The 14,895-nt window shown below is 38.1% G+C and overlaps 1 protein-coding gene across 3 annotated transcripts in view; it reads left to right on the forward strand.

The window, feature by feature from the left end:
• The window catches only part of LOC121386317, a 60,896-nt gene that overhangs the window by 15,640 nt on the left and 30,361 nt on the right, over window positions 1–14,895 (forward strand). For all 3 annotated transcript variants that reach the window (XM_041517181.1, XM_041517182.1, XM_041517183.1), the window contains exons 2-3: window positions 1,342–1,414; window positions 9,195–9,209. In XM_041517181.1, the coding sequence (XP_041373115.1) occupies window positions 1,351–1,414; window positions 9,195–9,209 (79 nt within the window). In that variant the 5' untranslated portion in view covers window positions 1,342–1,350. The remainder of the gene's footprint in view (window positions 1–1,341; window positions 1,415–9,194; window positions 9,210–14,895) is intronic.

A 14,895-nucleotide genomic window follows, 5' to 3' on the forward strand; every position in this document is an offset into this window, starting at 1 on the left:
ACCAGTCTATTAGCCGAAAACTGTAACATGGAGTTGTCGATGCGAATCACACGATGTTTAACTCAATTAATCAGACCAGTCTATTAGCAGAAAGGCCTGGGACGTCATTACACCTGTACTTATTCTAGTGAGCTCTCTCCGATGCTAGTTTTGATTTAGTAAACTAGTCTGGTGCACGAGGGAAGCGACTCCCAGTAAAAGATTCCTAGGGAGTGGTTGTCTTTCTACAGACGAGACACTAAGGTCGACGAGTCACTTTTCGCACCCTGGTTTTGGCTTCGTACACAATACATATAACATATCCAAAGGTAATATTTTGATATGGTATATTTGACAAAAGGTACTTTTTAGTTATTTCATATTTTAAAATTTAAAAGTAATATTTTGTCCAAAACTTCTGAAGTATGAAAAATAAAAATATACCGACCTTTAAACAGCGTTGTCTGCTTGCTATAGAAATTTGACAGGGGTCACGGTTAGTAGACCCGTTTTTATTTCAATGTGACCAATCATTGTAATAATATCGCTAATTTTGAATTTGAATGACGGCAATATTCCAATGAGGTCACTTTGCATTTCATTACAGTAATAATAAACTGGGTACATGACGTTTCCGTTTCAAGAACGCTGGAAAAATTCCAGTGCAAAACTGATATTGATTTTTTTGTTTGTTTGAACATTACGAATGCATCTGCATGTGTTTGAGAAAAATCTCGTCAAAAAAAAAACCCCCCCAAAAAACCCCAACCTTTTACGAAATATGGATTTCAAGGGAAATTACAGTCATATTATTATGTTATATGTATTGTGTACGAAGCCAAAACAAGGGTGTGAAAAAGTTAAAAGTTTGCTCTGTTTAATGACACTACTAGAGCACATTGATTTATTAATTATCACCTGTTGGATGTCAAATCTTAGAGAGGAAACCCGCTACATTGTTCCATTAGTAGCAATATATCATTCTTACGAACCATCCCATACACAGGATAGCACATACCACCGCCTTTGATGTACTAGTTGTGGTGGACTGGCTGGAGCGAAAAATAGGTCAATGTGCCCACCGATGGGGATCGATCCCAGACCGACCGCGTACCAAGCGAGCGCTTTGCCACTTGGCTAAAAAGGGTGTGAAAACACTGAAAAGTGACTTTCGTCGACCTCCGATAGCGATTCATAGAATCAACCACTATTTTGCCAAATAGCCATTCTACTGTGTATTCTGTAGAAATACTGCCCTATTTTGCATTCTTCATTAGTTTAGAATGAATGAATGAATGTTTAACGACACCCCAGTCATTAGTTTAGAAAGCAAATTTTAAAATGTATTTCTGTTATTTGCAGACAAGGGATATGAAATTAACTATTGCATCAGCCGTCGTGTTTGTCTTCGTGCTTACTGTCAGTCATGTTACAGGTAATGATAATTACTCGTTATTGAATGTTTATATATATATACATGAAGAAACACACTACATGAATAAACCCAACAGAATCTCATTTCAGTAATGTTCTGAATACATAGCGTCAAACAGTATTTCTTTTTTTCTTTTTTATTAGAGTGGGTATCTTTACTTGCCGTGTGATAGGCAGCCAAATAAATCAGTTATTGATATTGTCGCGTGGGCTCTTTTCGAGTGGTTCATTGACAAAATTATTAGGGTTCGTTTGCTCGAGTCATCGGCTTTATAAAAACTAATGTGGAAATAAACACGTAATTCAATGTGTTTTAAAATTTATACATTTCTTTTTTTCTTCTTTTTTTTAATCAACGTGTCAACTAATTCTTCTTATGTATTCTTATTAGTATAAATATGACTATAATTTATATAATTAGTTGTCTCTAACAACTAATTAACACTAATAGCATGTACAACTGCATACATAAAAAAGTTCCGCCAGAATTCCTCCCTGGAGAGGGTTCCTTCACGTTTCCTCCATGGAGAGAGAGAGAGGAGAGAGAGAGAGAGAGAGAGGAGAGAGAGAGAGAGAGGAGAGAGAGAGAGAGAGAGAGAGAGAGTTCCTCCAAGTTTCCTCCATGGAGAGAGAGAGAGAGAGTTCCTCCAAGTTTCCTCCATGGATGGAGAGAGAGAGAGAGTTCCTCCAAGTTTCCTCCACGGAGAGAGTTCCTCCACGTTTCCTTCATGGAGAGAGAGAGAGAGTTCCTCCAAGTTTCCTCCATGGAGAGAAAGGAAGGAAGGAAGGAAATGTTTTATTTAAAGGTCCACAATCATGGCACATTATTAATACACAGTATATATATATAAAAATACATAAAGATTACATTATTAAACATAAAAAACTAAAATACCATCCCAATTATTAATAAAGCGACTTTTTCTAAAACGCTCGGGGGGGGGGGGGGGGGGGGGACAGTGATCCAGTCGATTTGACCCGCATCTGACCTGTGACGTAGCATCCGGCGAATTCCACTCATTAATTAGTAGGTTAGCATGGCGGCAGCATGTAATGATTCTTCGGAAAATAGGTCATTCTTATCGGACGTTATTTCGGACTTGTCGCATTTGTCTATTTATTCTAATGCTGCCTCTATTGGTGAGGAAGAAGGAGAAAATTCGTTAGGGGTACTTCAGTTTGAACCGGAGTACACCGACGATGATCCGGCAAGCCAAATGCGGTCAGCCTATTTGCAGCCCGGAGCCTAAACGTCGTCCGGAGACAAAAACAAAGCCCGAATGTTAATGCAGGGGTGTACATAGACGGGTCACTATACCATCCAACCCCCCAAAAATTCTAACAAAAGGTCTTTCGACGGTTTTCTGCCCTAGTGGATGTAGTGAATGACAGAAAAAAAGACTACCAAAATTTGACCCCTAGAAGTGGGTTAAAACTGGGTCAGTTCTAAGATGGCTGCCGTCGGCCGTGAAAATCAGTAAAAGCGTTGTAAATTGCTTAAAATTTTGGGATTGAACCATAATTCTTGTTTATAGTCCACGGTTTTAAGTGTTGAGCAACTCATTGGTGACAATACAATTTTGACCCGGCCAGTGAACACCAAAAATCCAAGATGGCAGTCAATAATCAAGAGTGAAGGGCGTCAATACAAATAAGTGCGCAGTGCGCTGTCATTTGACATAAAGCAATTACATTTGCTTTTTATGAAAAATATTAGGGACCAAGAAATGCAATGTGCTCATTTATTATTTTTTAAAACCCGAGTACGATGAATCCAAGATGGCCACCAAATATGGTGACGTTATATATTCACAACAACTCGGTTTCTCCTGTGAAGTTCACAATCGGATAAATGGTGGTTTGTCCCCGTCTCTGGTGTGTTTTATCCTTAATGGACGGACCTGATACATACCCATCAAACACAACAGTTGCAGACCCATAGTGCTTACTTGTGAAGTCAGTATATGCGTTGGCTATTTTACCGTAGGTATCTCCCCTCGTCCACTTCAGCTTGTGCAGTAAGGAGCCTCCATCAAGCACATGCTTTTCAGTCTGCGGGATGACGTCTGATGTCGCTTCACATGATGGTGTCTTATTACAGTGGGCAATGATGGCTTGGGCGAGTTGAGGTTTGTCAACCTTTCGCAAGATTTTATTGTCCTCAAAAAGGGATGGCGGGTATAGACTCAGCTCATATCTCATCATCTCCTCCAGAGATAGAGTTCCAGTCATGGCTACTACAAGAAATCGCTGGAACAGCAAACTGGAATCAGTAGTCCTGTCAGGAGCAACCTTGACAGCAGATGAATTTCCCAGGGTCTTGGCTTTATCTTTCTTCTTGAAAGAGGAGAACACAGGCTGCCCAATCATTCTGACAATGATGTCTTTTCCTACTGACTCATATTCATGCACATTGACATCGTCTTTTGAACTATACCATTGATGATATTTCTCAACGCAGGGTCCGAGGAGAAAGGTGAGCATGAAGTTATCTTTGCACTTGTCTTCAAAAGGTCTGATGCATCTCTTTCAATCCTGGCACCAGTCGAATCCTTGTGCTGTTCGCTTGTGGTGTCCTGCATGGCAATGTTAAACTCAGACATTAAGGGGGCTGACATTGTCCACAATGCTCGCTGTTCTTCCGTCATCTTACTGCCATGAGTCAAACCACCTGTGTTTTTTTACTGATCTCATAAGCGTTTGCTCAATGACTAAGGCGTAACTGAGACCTGCCCAAAACTGATTTGTTCGACGAATGATATGGAAGCCATCTTGAAACTTCCTATATATAGCAGGGTGTTTGCTCTCCAGTTCACTCATTTCGTGAATGTAGAGATAAGCAGACTTTAGGTAGTTGTAATGTCCTGCGCCAGCGAATATTGGCAAGGCATCAAAGACCACACGCAAGTGATTATCCCAAGACCCAGTGTGATCTGATTTGATCAACGCACGTGCAGTATCAAGCACCCGCTGACAACCTAGCCACAACTGGCTTGTTTTGGAATGTGCATTAAGTTCAGTTTTTTCTTGTCAAGTGTCTCAATGATTTTAACAACTGTAGTGGATTTTACAAGATTTTCAAGAGTGGTGTCACCCTCCAACAAGGAGGATTACATTTTCTCAGTATCTACTAGGGAAGCAACCTCAGGATTTTCATCTATCACACATTTCACAATCATTTGATGAAGACACTTGTCATCATATGCACGACAGCATTTTCACTGTACACTACTTCCAGAATGTTTTTAAGTCCTGTGTCCCCCAACAATGTGCCTATTGCTCCAAGCAAATTCATGAACGTGTGGAAAGTACTCGGCCTAAGAGCTATCTCCTTCAAGATGCTATTCTAAGGCGAAGCACTGATGATCTCAGCAGCTTTCCAATACAGGGGCTGATCAAACGTTATTACTGGAGGGAAATGATGTGTGATGGCCAAGTTGCTGAGGAACTCCAAAGTGGACAGAATGCAAGTTTTGTCTCCAGGATACATATCAATCATTGGCAAATATTGTATGGAGGATTGACCAGGATGCGTATGCCCCTGATAAAGGATATGCATCATGCCCTGCCAATTCGGAACTGGTTGCTTGAAATGGAGTGAAAGTCCCCATAAGATATCGGCTCGCATATCACAATTTGGAGTCCAGGAAGTCCTTGAAACTTGATGTTTCGAAGAGCATGGGTAGCGAAGTGGTATTCAATGATATCAGTTTTGGACATCTCTACAATGCTCAGCTCCAAAATATTTCGCCTACTGACAAGATGGCTTGTTTTTCTCCCTGGGGTCAACGCAGCTATCATGCCCATTCCGTGAAATGTACCTTTACCGTCAATGGTGTTAATATTGTGATCTACATTGTCACCTGCAAATAACAATGACAAGTTCAATAGATCTATATCCTCAACTAGCAACTCTGGTGTGACACAGCTTGCGGCATTCAAACCAGAGTACTTCACCATACGACGAGCCATACCCCATCTTACACACAGATTGCACAAGGAACTTGGACCGATAAAGATGATGCACCTGTACAGCAAGACCAATTTGTAATAGTGCAATGACAGCCCGAGGTCTTACTGCTTGTACTATGGCTTGCCCAATACTAGCGACTTCATGTTGATTATTTTTTCCAAATAACATATAGTTCAACATGTATCGTAGTATCTCTGGAAGGAATGTCAGCGCAGAATCAAGTTTAAGTTCCTCAGCTTTTGGGTAGTGATCAGTAATGGATGGAACATTTGTTTTAATATCACTCCTGATCAGCCTTGCTGCTGTTTCAATTATGGCTCTCTTTTGTGCCTCTTCGTCTCCTTCTTGTTGAGAATTTTTGTAGTGAGAGCGGAGTATGTGTGATGTTTTCTCTCTGAATGTAACTATGTCATTTAAGCCCTCCCCCTCTGCGATACAGATGGAGTCCCCATATTTTTTATTTAGTTTGGTCTTCAGATAGTAATTCCTGTAAGGAAGTGAATCTTCACTAATGAGGTACTCTTTCATTTTATCACGAAGGTATGAAACAGTCAGCTGTTCCTCATCATTTATCTCTAGATATGAACACATCTTGAAGAATGCCTGCCCTTGGTCATCATCTTTGGGTCGTCCAGATTTTTTTGCGTTTTGCCTCTGATCCCACCAAAATTGCGCTTGTGCTTCATAGCCATTACGGAAATGGACACTGCATTATGGTGGTATATGCAGTCAGCAGCATGAAGATCTCCTCCATGAAGATAAAATAAAACGTGAATATAATATAAGAACAATATTCAAGAAAATTACATTCAAAGAAGGTCGGAATAACTAGTGTATAACCACGATTGACAAGGGCCACCTACAGCCATACTATATGTAACTTGCACAGGTATCAGGTGTATGTACCAGTGTCTTCCATGACACTTAAAACCTTTGGGTAGACATAAAACAACTCTTATACACCGAATCATAAGAAACCTATGCCATTTTCCTTCGTTTTAGAGTCATTAGCGACCATCTTGGATGTGATCCAGTTTTAACCCCATTCCGGTGGTCAGATTTTGGTAGACTTTTTTCCTGCCATTGAATACATTCCATAGATAAAAAAAAACACTTGGAAACCTTTTGTTAGAATTTGTTTGGGGTGTGGGTGTATTTGTGCATAACTTGACCCGCCTAACATTGTTCGGCAAGACTTCCGAACGTTCCAGTATTCGGTTCATTCAGGCTTAGGTTTAGGGTTAAGGTTAGTGATAGTATTAGCATGCATGCTGGAATGTTCGAAAGTCTTTCCCCTTGTTCATATTTGGCACAAAGATACACCTCAGCACGATGCATTTATATATGGGGGGGGGGGGGGGAGTAGGAAAAATGACATCAGGGAAGTGACGTCATTATTATGACGCTGATTGGAATTCTGTGTTTGTAAACATTGCATGGCTTTTAACCACGTGTTACAACTTTATTTACAAAGTAAATCTAATCAGATTATTAATAAAACACTAAAACAACATGAACATGTATGCACAATTTATGCGACCGTTACAATATTATTGATATTATTAAAAATAATGTTCTTCATATTACAGCATGTAAAGATCAATTTCATTTACTAAAACTATTTGTGAGGCTATTGTTACTCTGTCGCCATGTTTCATGTCAGTACCATCACGCGGCGTTAACAAAAGCAACGTTAATATAACCTATGCTGGTTTACTTACGGTCATTGTGTGATCATTTGAACTTTGTCATTTCCATCATTTTAAGAGCAATGGAGGCAAAATCGCTTGGGTGATTACAAAGTTTTGGCCAATTTGCTACTAAGGGTGGAATGGGTATGTGAATTCAAGTAACAAAAAAATGCAGTGGATTCTCTGAATTTGGTCGTTAAATAACTTTACAAATGTGTAACAAGAAATAACGTGTTGGATGTGGATTATTAAACATTGCACACAGATGTGCATTTTAATTCAATAGTGTCATTTCTGTAAAATGTAGTCGGTACCGTAACATTTTCTCGTTACGATACTGACACAGTATTAGACAATGACTAACATAATGGGTACAATTAAGTGCAAAATATATCCGAATATTTGTAATTGTATATAACAGTGCACTAAATCACACCGGAATAACTTGGTTTGCATGATGTCTTTTGATTGGTTGGAACAAAATATTTGGTGTGACATATGCAGGATTCCTGGTATTCCCCAAATATAAACTAGTTTCGTTGTTTAGTCTATTATTTCTATATGTGTCTCTGAGTGAATGTAGATCTTTTCTGATTATTTACTTTATCATTGTGACGGTACATGCTCTTAAATTTGTTTCGCCTGTGGCGATTTTAATTGTGTTAGAGGGCCGTGTGCAGTTTGATTGCCCGTAGCCCAGGTGGGCAACTTGTTACGTAATACTTCGCGCGATCGGACATTCCAATATGCACTTAGTCCAGCTGTGGAGGCCATGTGGCGAGTAGTTACGTAATACCTCTGCGAGTGCGGTTTTTTACAACCGTGATTTGTCGACGATGGCGTCAGTAAGTCTGACGATCAGAGAGAAATATACCGACCCTAGTAGAGGTGAAATATCAGATGATAGGGGGAGGTACCGCCTTGTACCCCCAGGCGAATTCTGATTTTATAATAAATAGCTAGTTTTTAGAGATATCGAGGAAAACGGAAAAGGAAGCTTCCCGGGAACGTTAGTCCGTTTGGACTTTGGTAAATATCATTTCTGCTCTGTGTATAACCTTGATGTGATTGATGTGACTTTTAATATTTTAATACTGTATTATACCAATATTCTTTAGACAGTGTCTTCGATCATCTGACAAAGTAAATCGTAGACTGATTGTTCTAACATTATACGAGTATTTGGTAATATAAAGCTTAGCCAGTCATCCTAGACGACCTAGGTAAACTGTAGGTTATTGTCTTTATTGTGATAAGTACCAGTATTAATTCTGTGTTACAAGGTTACTGAAAGAGTAGTTAAGGGTTAATTAAAAATTAACCCGTTAGGAATAGAGCTGTAATTCCTTTATTAATTAAGTTCCCCAAGAAGCGTTCCTAAATTATCACACGTTACTGAACGAGTAGTAAGGGTTAATTAAAAATTAACCAGTTAGGAATGGTGTTGTAATTCCTTTATTAATTAACTTCTCCTGGAAGCGTTTCTCAATTATCACACGTGTGGGTGTGGTGTAACGGTGAAGTGATTCGCATATTGTGTAACTAGACACCTAGAGATTAACTAATTAAGTGATCAGTTCTGGGTTGTTATTATTGCTGTTATTAATTAACTACTACGGCTGTACATTTGTCAGCGTAGGATAATACAGATTCCAAAGTGTATTGTGTTTTTGTTGTGTTTCTAGAGAACTAACGTGCTATAATAATATATACTTTATATAAGATCGTATCTCTGATCATACCTAGAGACGAGCCATACTAGGGTTTAACCGCCTGTTACAGAGAGATCTAATAGATATAGAGTTAGGAGAGATATTTTGATAATCGTGTTTTATTCAGTTACGGGAATTATAGAATCCCCGTGACAGGAGTAGACAATCATTAAAGAAAACCATCAAAGCATCACAGACACCGTGCATTTGCACTGATGTCAGTGTAGTGTCCTGCTATTATTGAATGATATAAGATGATCAATACAGTGGAAACTAGCATTCAAATGACAGATTGTACACCATGAACACTTTCCAGTGAGTAATTATTAAAGACCATTCTAGAATAATTAGATATAAGAAATATTTTAATCAGTCATGTATATATTTTCCTTTTGTTTATTGTAGCAGGGAAAAAGCGAGGTGAGTACTCTGTTTTGTTTTCTTCGTATTAACTAACCGTAGCTCTGCCATACGCGAGTGTTTTTGTTTATTCCAAATTTGGTTTTATAATAATGCCAGTTAAACGTCCGCCAGAGAACAGACAATGATTGTTTGTGAAAATGTGAAAATATTTAGTTGTTTGTTTGGGGTTTTTTAAATTTAATACCAAGTTAAAATCTCCAGAAAACAATCGGTGTAATTGCATTTTGTTATTAAAGCGTTCTTCTAAATTCAGATTGTGCTAATAGTGATTTTAATGCCATAATTTGTAGAAAATATAAAAAACAGGATTAACTTTGTTCATGATGTGCAACAGTACAAATGATTGCTTGATCAATTTTTTTTATTATTGCAAAACAATTTGCACCGGCTAAAATAATTAATTGTATAAATCTATGCTTTGATAAAATGTATTGTATGTAAATATGACTTTTTTTTGTATATTTAAATATTTTTATTAACCCACTTGACTAAACATTTGAGTCAATATTTGGTCAAATCAATATTGCAATATTATCCACACAATATCGACACAACGGTGCTCGACTGTGCGTGATTGTGTGTATGAGTGATACATATATTTATCATATAATATCTTACATTTTCAGTGTCCAGCGTCCAGCGTTCAGAAAACAAAAAAACGTTAGGCATGACTTTATTTTGATGTAAGGACATCCAAAATGACGTCATTCGAGTTTGACGATATTTCCATTCAAAAGTACACCGCACCACATATTCTTACGTTTTTTGAATATGTAGTAATGGCGGACTGGAATTAAAGTTGCGTGTACACTTTACAAAAACACGTATTAAGCTTGAGCTTATATGATAAAGAGATTATTACCCTCGTTTATTTCGGTATCGTCAATATTATATATTAGGAATAAAAATAATATGTTATGCTCGCCAGAGGCTCGCATAATACAATGTTTATTCCTAATATATGATATTGACGATACCAAAAAACACTGGTAATAACCTCTATTTATCATATAATATCTTACATTTTCAGTGCAATCAAAGAATGTGATATTTTTCAGATCACATACTTTAAGAATTTGATAACTTTGCAAAGTAGATGTAAATTAGTCGAGGTCTCGGCACTAGGTTTATAGACATTTAAGCAAACGTATTTGGTGACACTCCATGATTGACGTATGCATTCATAGTCATCAAATAAAAACATTTCAATGGCAATTTGAAACTGAAAGCTGTCCAGCATTCAGAAAACAAAAAACGTTAGGTCTCACTACACAGATCACTTCCGGGTGAGAGTTCATTGATCACGGTCCGCTATAGTTCCTAATCGTGGCACATGTTATGGTTCATATATTCACTTCTAGGAAATGGTGAAGAATTAAAACAATATGTATGTTTAATGGTAAGCCTTCTGGTTGTATTTTGCCCATGTTATTTTGTAATATTGTGCATCGACCTTTTGGGACATGGGTATATAGCGCAAGTGACAGCAGGAGTGAATCGGTTAATGAACCACCTGTTCGGACCGGTACTACAGCCAGATGCGGTCATATAGCAAAAAACTGAGACGGAAATGTTCACAATTTTGGAGTGAATATAAATGCTTATATAATGTATGTTCGCAATGGTGTATGTTGTTAGTGCCAACGAGAACCCGTTCTATGGGCAATCTTCGCTTGAAGTTGGGCAGTTTAACATGGGTTTCAATGGCAGATGACATCTGTGTAGTGAGACCTTAGGCATAACTTTATTTTGATGTAAGGACATCCAAAATGACGTCATTCGAGTTTGACGTCATTTCCATTCAAAAAGACACCGCGCCACATATTCTTACGTCATTTGAATATCTAGTAATGGCCAGAGGCTCGCATAATACAATTTTTATTCCTAATATATGATATTGACGATACCGAAAAACACTGGTAATAACCTCTATATATCCTATAACTTACCCATGATATCCATGTCATAAATCCATGTGATAATTTACTTTATTAACCCGGTTAATAATGTTATGCACATCTGCAAGGTCTCTCGGTAATTTGTTACTGTGGATGGGTCATATGCTTACAAGCCAAACAAGACCCGTGTACCTGAGCGTAACGTTTTCAAAGATTTGTTTAAAATGCGTGCCGTCAAACTAATCTGTGCTAATCGTGATGATGTCATATTATCGATGGCGGCGACTTTAGTACTGTGATTTACTGAAAAAGTAATTAGAATATTATTTTAGAAGTGTTATAGGATGAATAGAATTCGCTACTCGTGTTTTGTAATATGGAAAATATCAACTGAGTCTATGTTAATCGGTATTTGTTGAGGCCCTGCCGTGACGAATCCTCTATATATACACACACACACATAAACTATGTGTGCGTGCGTGTGTATATATATATATATATATATATACATATATATATGCAGAGCCTCAACAAATACCGATTAACATAGACTCAGTCAATACATACAAAGTTTGTGTGTGTGTGTATATATATATATATATATATATATATATATATATATATACAGTAGAATCTCATTGGCTCGAACGCCCAACGGTCGAACCTACCGGTATTCTCGAACCAAGAACAATGTCCCGATTTTTTCTCTCTATTAAACCCTTTTATTTTGGTGCTGATTGGTCGAATACCCCTAGGGTCGAACAGAAGCTTTCTCTCGAACCAGTTTATTAGTCCGAACTGTAAAATTAAACATATATAGCTCGAACGACTAAGTCTATCCGAAGAAATACAAAAAATTATTTATATTTATTTACAAATTTTTCATTGACCCTTTCACGTCGGTCACAAAGTAAGTTAATATAAATCCGAAAGTGGAACGAATTAATCCTAGATCATATGCCGGCTTCTCGTGTTGTTTATTTAGCACCTATCGGTAATTATCTTCCTAGTACAGATAATAGTACAATGATAATCGTGAGCTGAATGAACCTTGCATGTAACACCAATCAATTGGTGAGCCTAGGCAGGCCTCGCCGATTTACTTTAATCATTTTAATCGCTACTCTACGCATGAGCGTCGGCATATTTTGTTTTTAACTTGAAATACAGGAGAGATCAATGTAATGTAGTGATTGCAACAATAAAAGGTAAAGGGCCTCCGCCTGTGCTTCATGCACTTTCATTTTTTTCTCAACGTTGTCAATATGTCGCAAAAGATTCTACAACAGCATAATAAAGAACGATTTTTTAAATTAATAAATATTTATAAATACAGACTACCAGTGTGTTTGTTATTTGTTTATTTAACAGTGATAAATAATAGTTACAAATATGTATCTCATCCGACATTTGAAGGCAATTTCGTTACTCATGCGTCAATCGGACCATCTCGCCCAAGCCAGTTTTACGGAAATATTCGAGGTGTTCCGATTGATTGTTGTGTTACAGAAGCACCTGACAACGACCGAATGCATGGTTTGAACTACCCAATGGGTCGAACAGACTTTGATGCACCGACAGTGTTCGAGCCAATGAGATTCTACTGTATATATACACAAACTTTGTATGTGTGTGTGTATACACACAAGCATACATGCACAAAAAGTTTGTATTTAATTATGAAATATGAGCCCCATATTTTTATCGTTCTAGGCTTGGGCAGTAGGCAGTATTTTATATTGGGATTTGGGGGTGGGGGTGGGGGTGGGGGGGGAACAACCCACACTATGTATATATGTACATAATATGTATATACATGTGTATATACGATTTTATCAAATTTAATAGTATAAAAAAAAAAGTTTGATGGGGGTGGGGTGGGGGGGGTGGGGGTGGCATGTTCCCATGGGCCCCCTCCCTATGTCACTGCAGGGACGGCGCATGGACGTAACATTTTTCAAAGAGGCACTTTTGTGGGTTATATTTGTTGTATCAGTGAAAATGTCCTCAATTGATTTGAAAGAAAAGTCTGGAAACCTCGAGCCGTACCACCCCTGCGCGTGCTGTAACCTCACCGTGGTGCAGGGGTGTAACATTCTCTTTGAGAATGGCCAATACAGCACAAATTGAAGTTTAGAGTAAAATTCGGTGTCCGTAAAATTCTGTGATATTTGTATTTGTATTTTTGGCACAGTTCTTTACACTGTTTTTGTTTAAACCTTGAATTTTTATATTGATGTTGATCATCACTTTATTTATTTGCATTACCATAGTTTGACACCCAATAGCCGATGTATTTTTCGTGCTGGGGTGTCGTTAAACATTCATTCATTCATTCGAGCCGTACCACTCTATTTTTTATTGCTGCCCCTCCCTGCCTCCTCATCCCTCTTCCTCCACCCCCCCCCCCCCACACACACACACACACACCCTTTTGAGCTCTAGTTTAGCTTGTGCTCATCGTGGTTTCTTGTTTGCTGTATTAATTATGCGCAATCGTAGAACATGTGCCAGTGTGGATACAGGCTTGGAACAAAACAAAAATAATAATAAATAAAAAAATAGGTGTCATATTTATTGACCACCTTAAATAATTGTCGTAATCCTCGGGTATGAAGTGGTCACGTACTGCAGATCCTATCCCATCGTGATGGCCCTTTCCATTACGCTCTGGTTCTGTTTAAGAACCACTTCCATGCAAACCTTGTGATTGTCGGTTTGTTTAAAGTTCACAAAAACGGCTGCTTTAATACATCCAAACACTAAACAATGGTTCACCATATTTTACATTTAAAAACGATCACCAAAAGAATATTCCATCCATACAATTCAATTCAATAGAATAAAATTTTCGCGTTTTATAAATACACGTGTTCCACCTTCCCAGTAAAATGTCAGAAAGGCTGCGAATCACGCTTTCATGTTATGCCAGTTAGTGCGTCACAGGGTAACGTGACTTGGCTCTTGGATTCGACAGGCATTTTGGCAAGTGATGGGGGAAAACGCGATTCTTCATTGCAAATATATTAAAAACAGGTAAAAAAAAAATATATATATTTTATTGATACTTCATATATGTAAAAGGTATACGTTTATATCAAAGAATAGTGAATTACGTTTTTGATAAATGTGAACCTTTAAAAAGTGACAATTTTAAAATGAAAAAAAAGTTTGTTTTATTTAACGACGCCACTAGAACACATTGATTTTTTATCTTATCATCAGCTATTGGACGTCAAATATATGGTCATTCTGACACTGTTTTTCAGAGGAAACCCGCTGTCGCCACATAGGCTACTCTTTTACAACAGGCAGCAATGGATCTTTTATTTTCACTTCCCACAGGCAGGATAGCACAAACCATAGCCTTTGTTGAACCAGTTATGGATCACTGGTCGGTGCAAGTGGTTTACACCCACCCATTGAGCCTTGCAGAGCACTCGCTCGACCTACCCATTGAGCCTTGCGAAGCACTCACTCAGGGTTTGGAGTCGGTATCTGGATTAAAAATCCCATGCCTCGACTAGGATCCGAATCCAGTACCTACTAGCCTGTAGACTGATGGCCTAACCACGACGCCACTGAGGCCGGTCATTTTAAAATTTAATCCGATTTTTCACTAAAATTGAAACTTCTTCCAAAAAACGCAAAGGGTTGCAATGATGCAATGACATGTATAGGTAAATAAATACAAACCTATAACGCCAAAATCTCAAATAAAATTTGAGAATGAAGAGATTAACATAGAACCGCAAAAATGAGGGGGGGGGGGGGGGGGGGGGGGA

The sequence above is a fragment of the Gigantopelta aegis genome, chromosome 12, assembly GCF_016097555.1.
Source record: "Gigantopelta aegis isolate Gae_Host chromosome 12, Gae_host_genome, whole genome shotgun sequence".
NCBI lineage: Eukaryota > Metazoa > Mollusca > Gastropoda > Neomphalida > Peltospiridae > Gigantopelta > Gigantopelta aegis.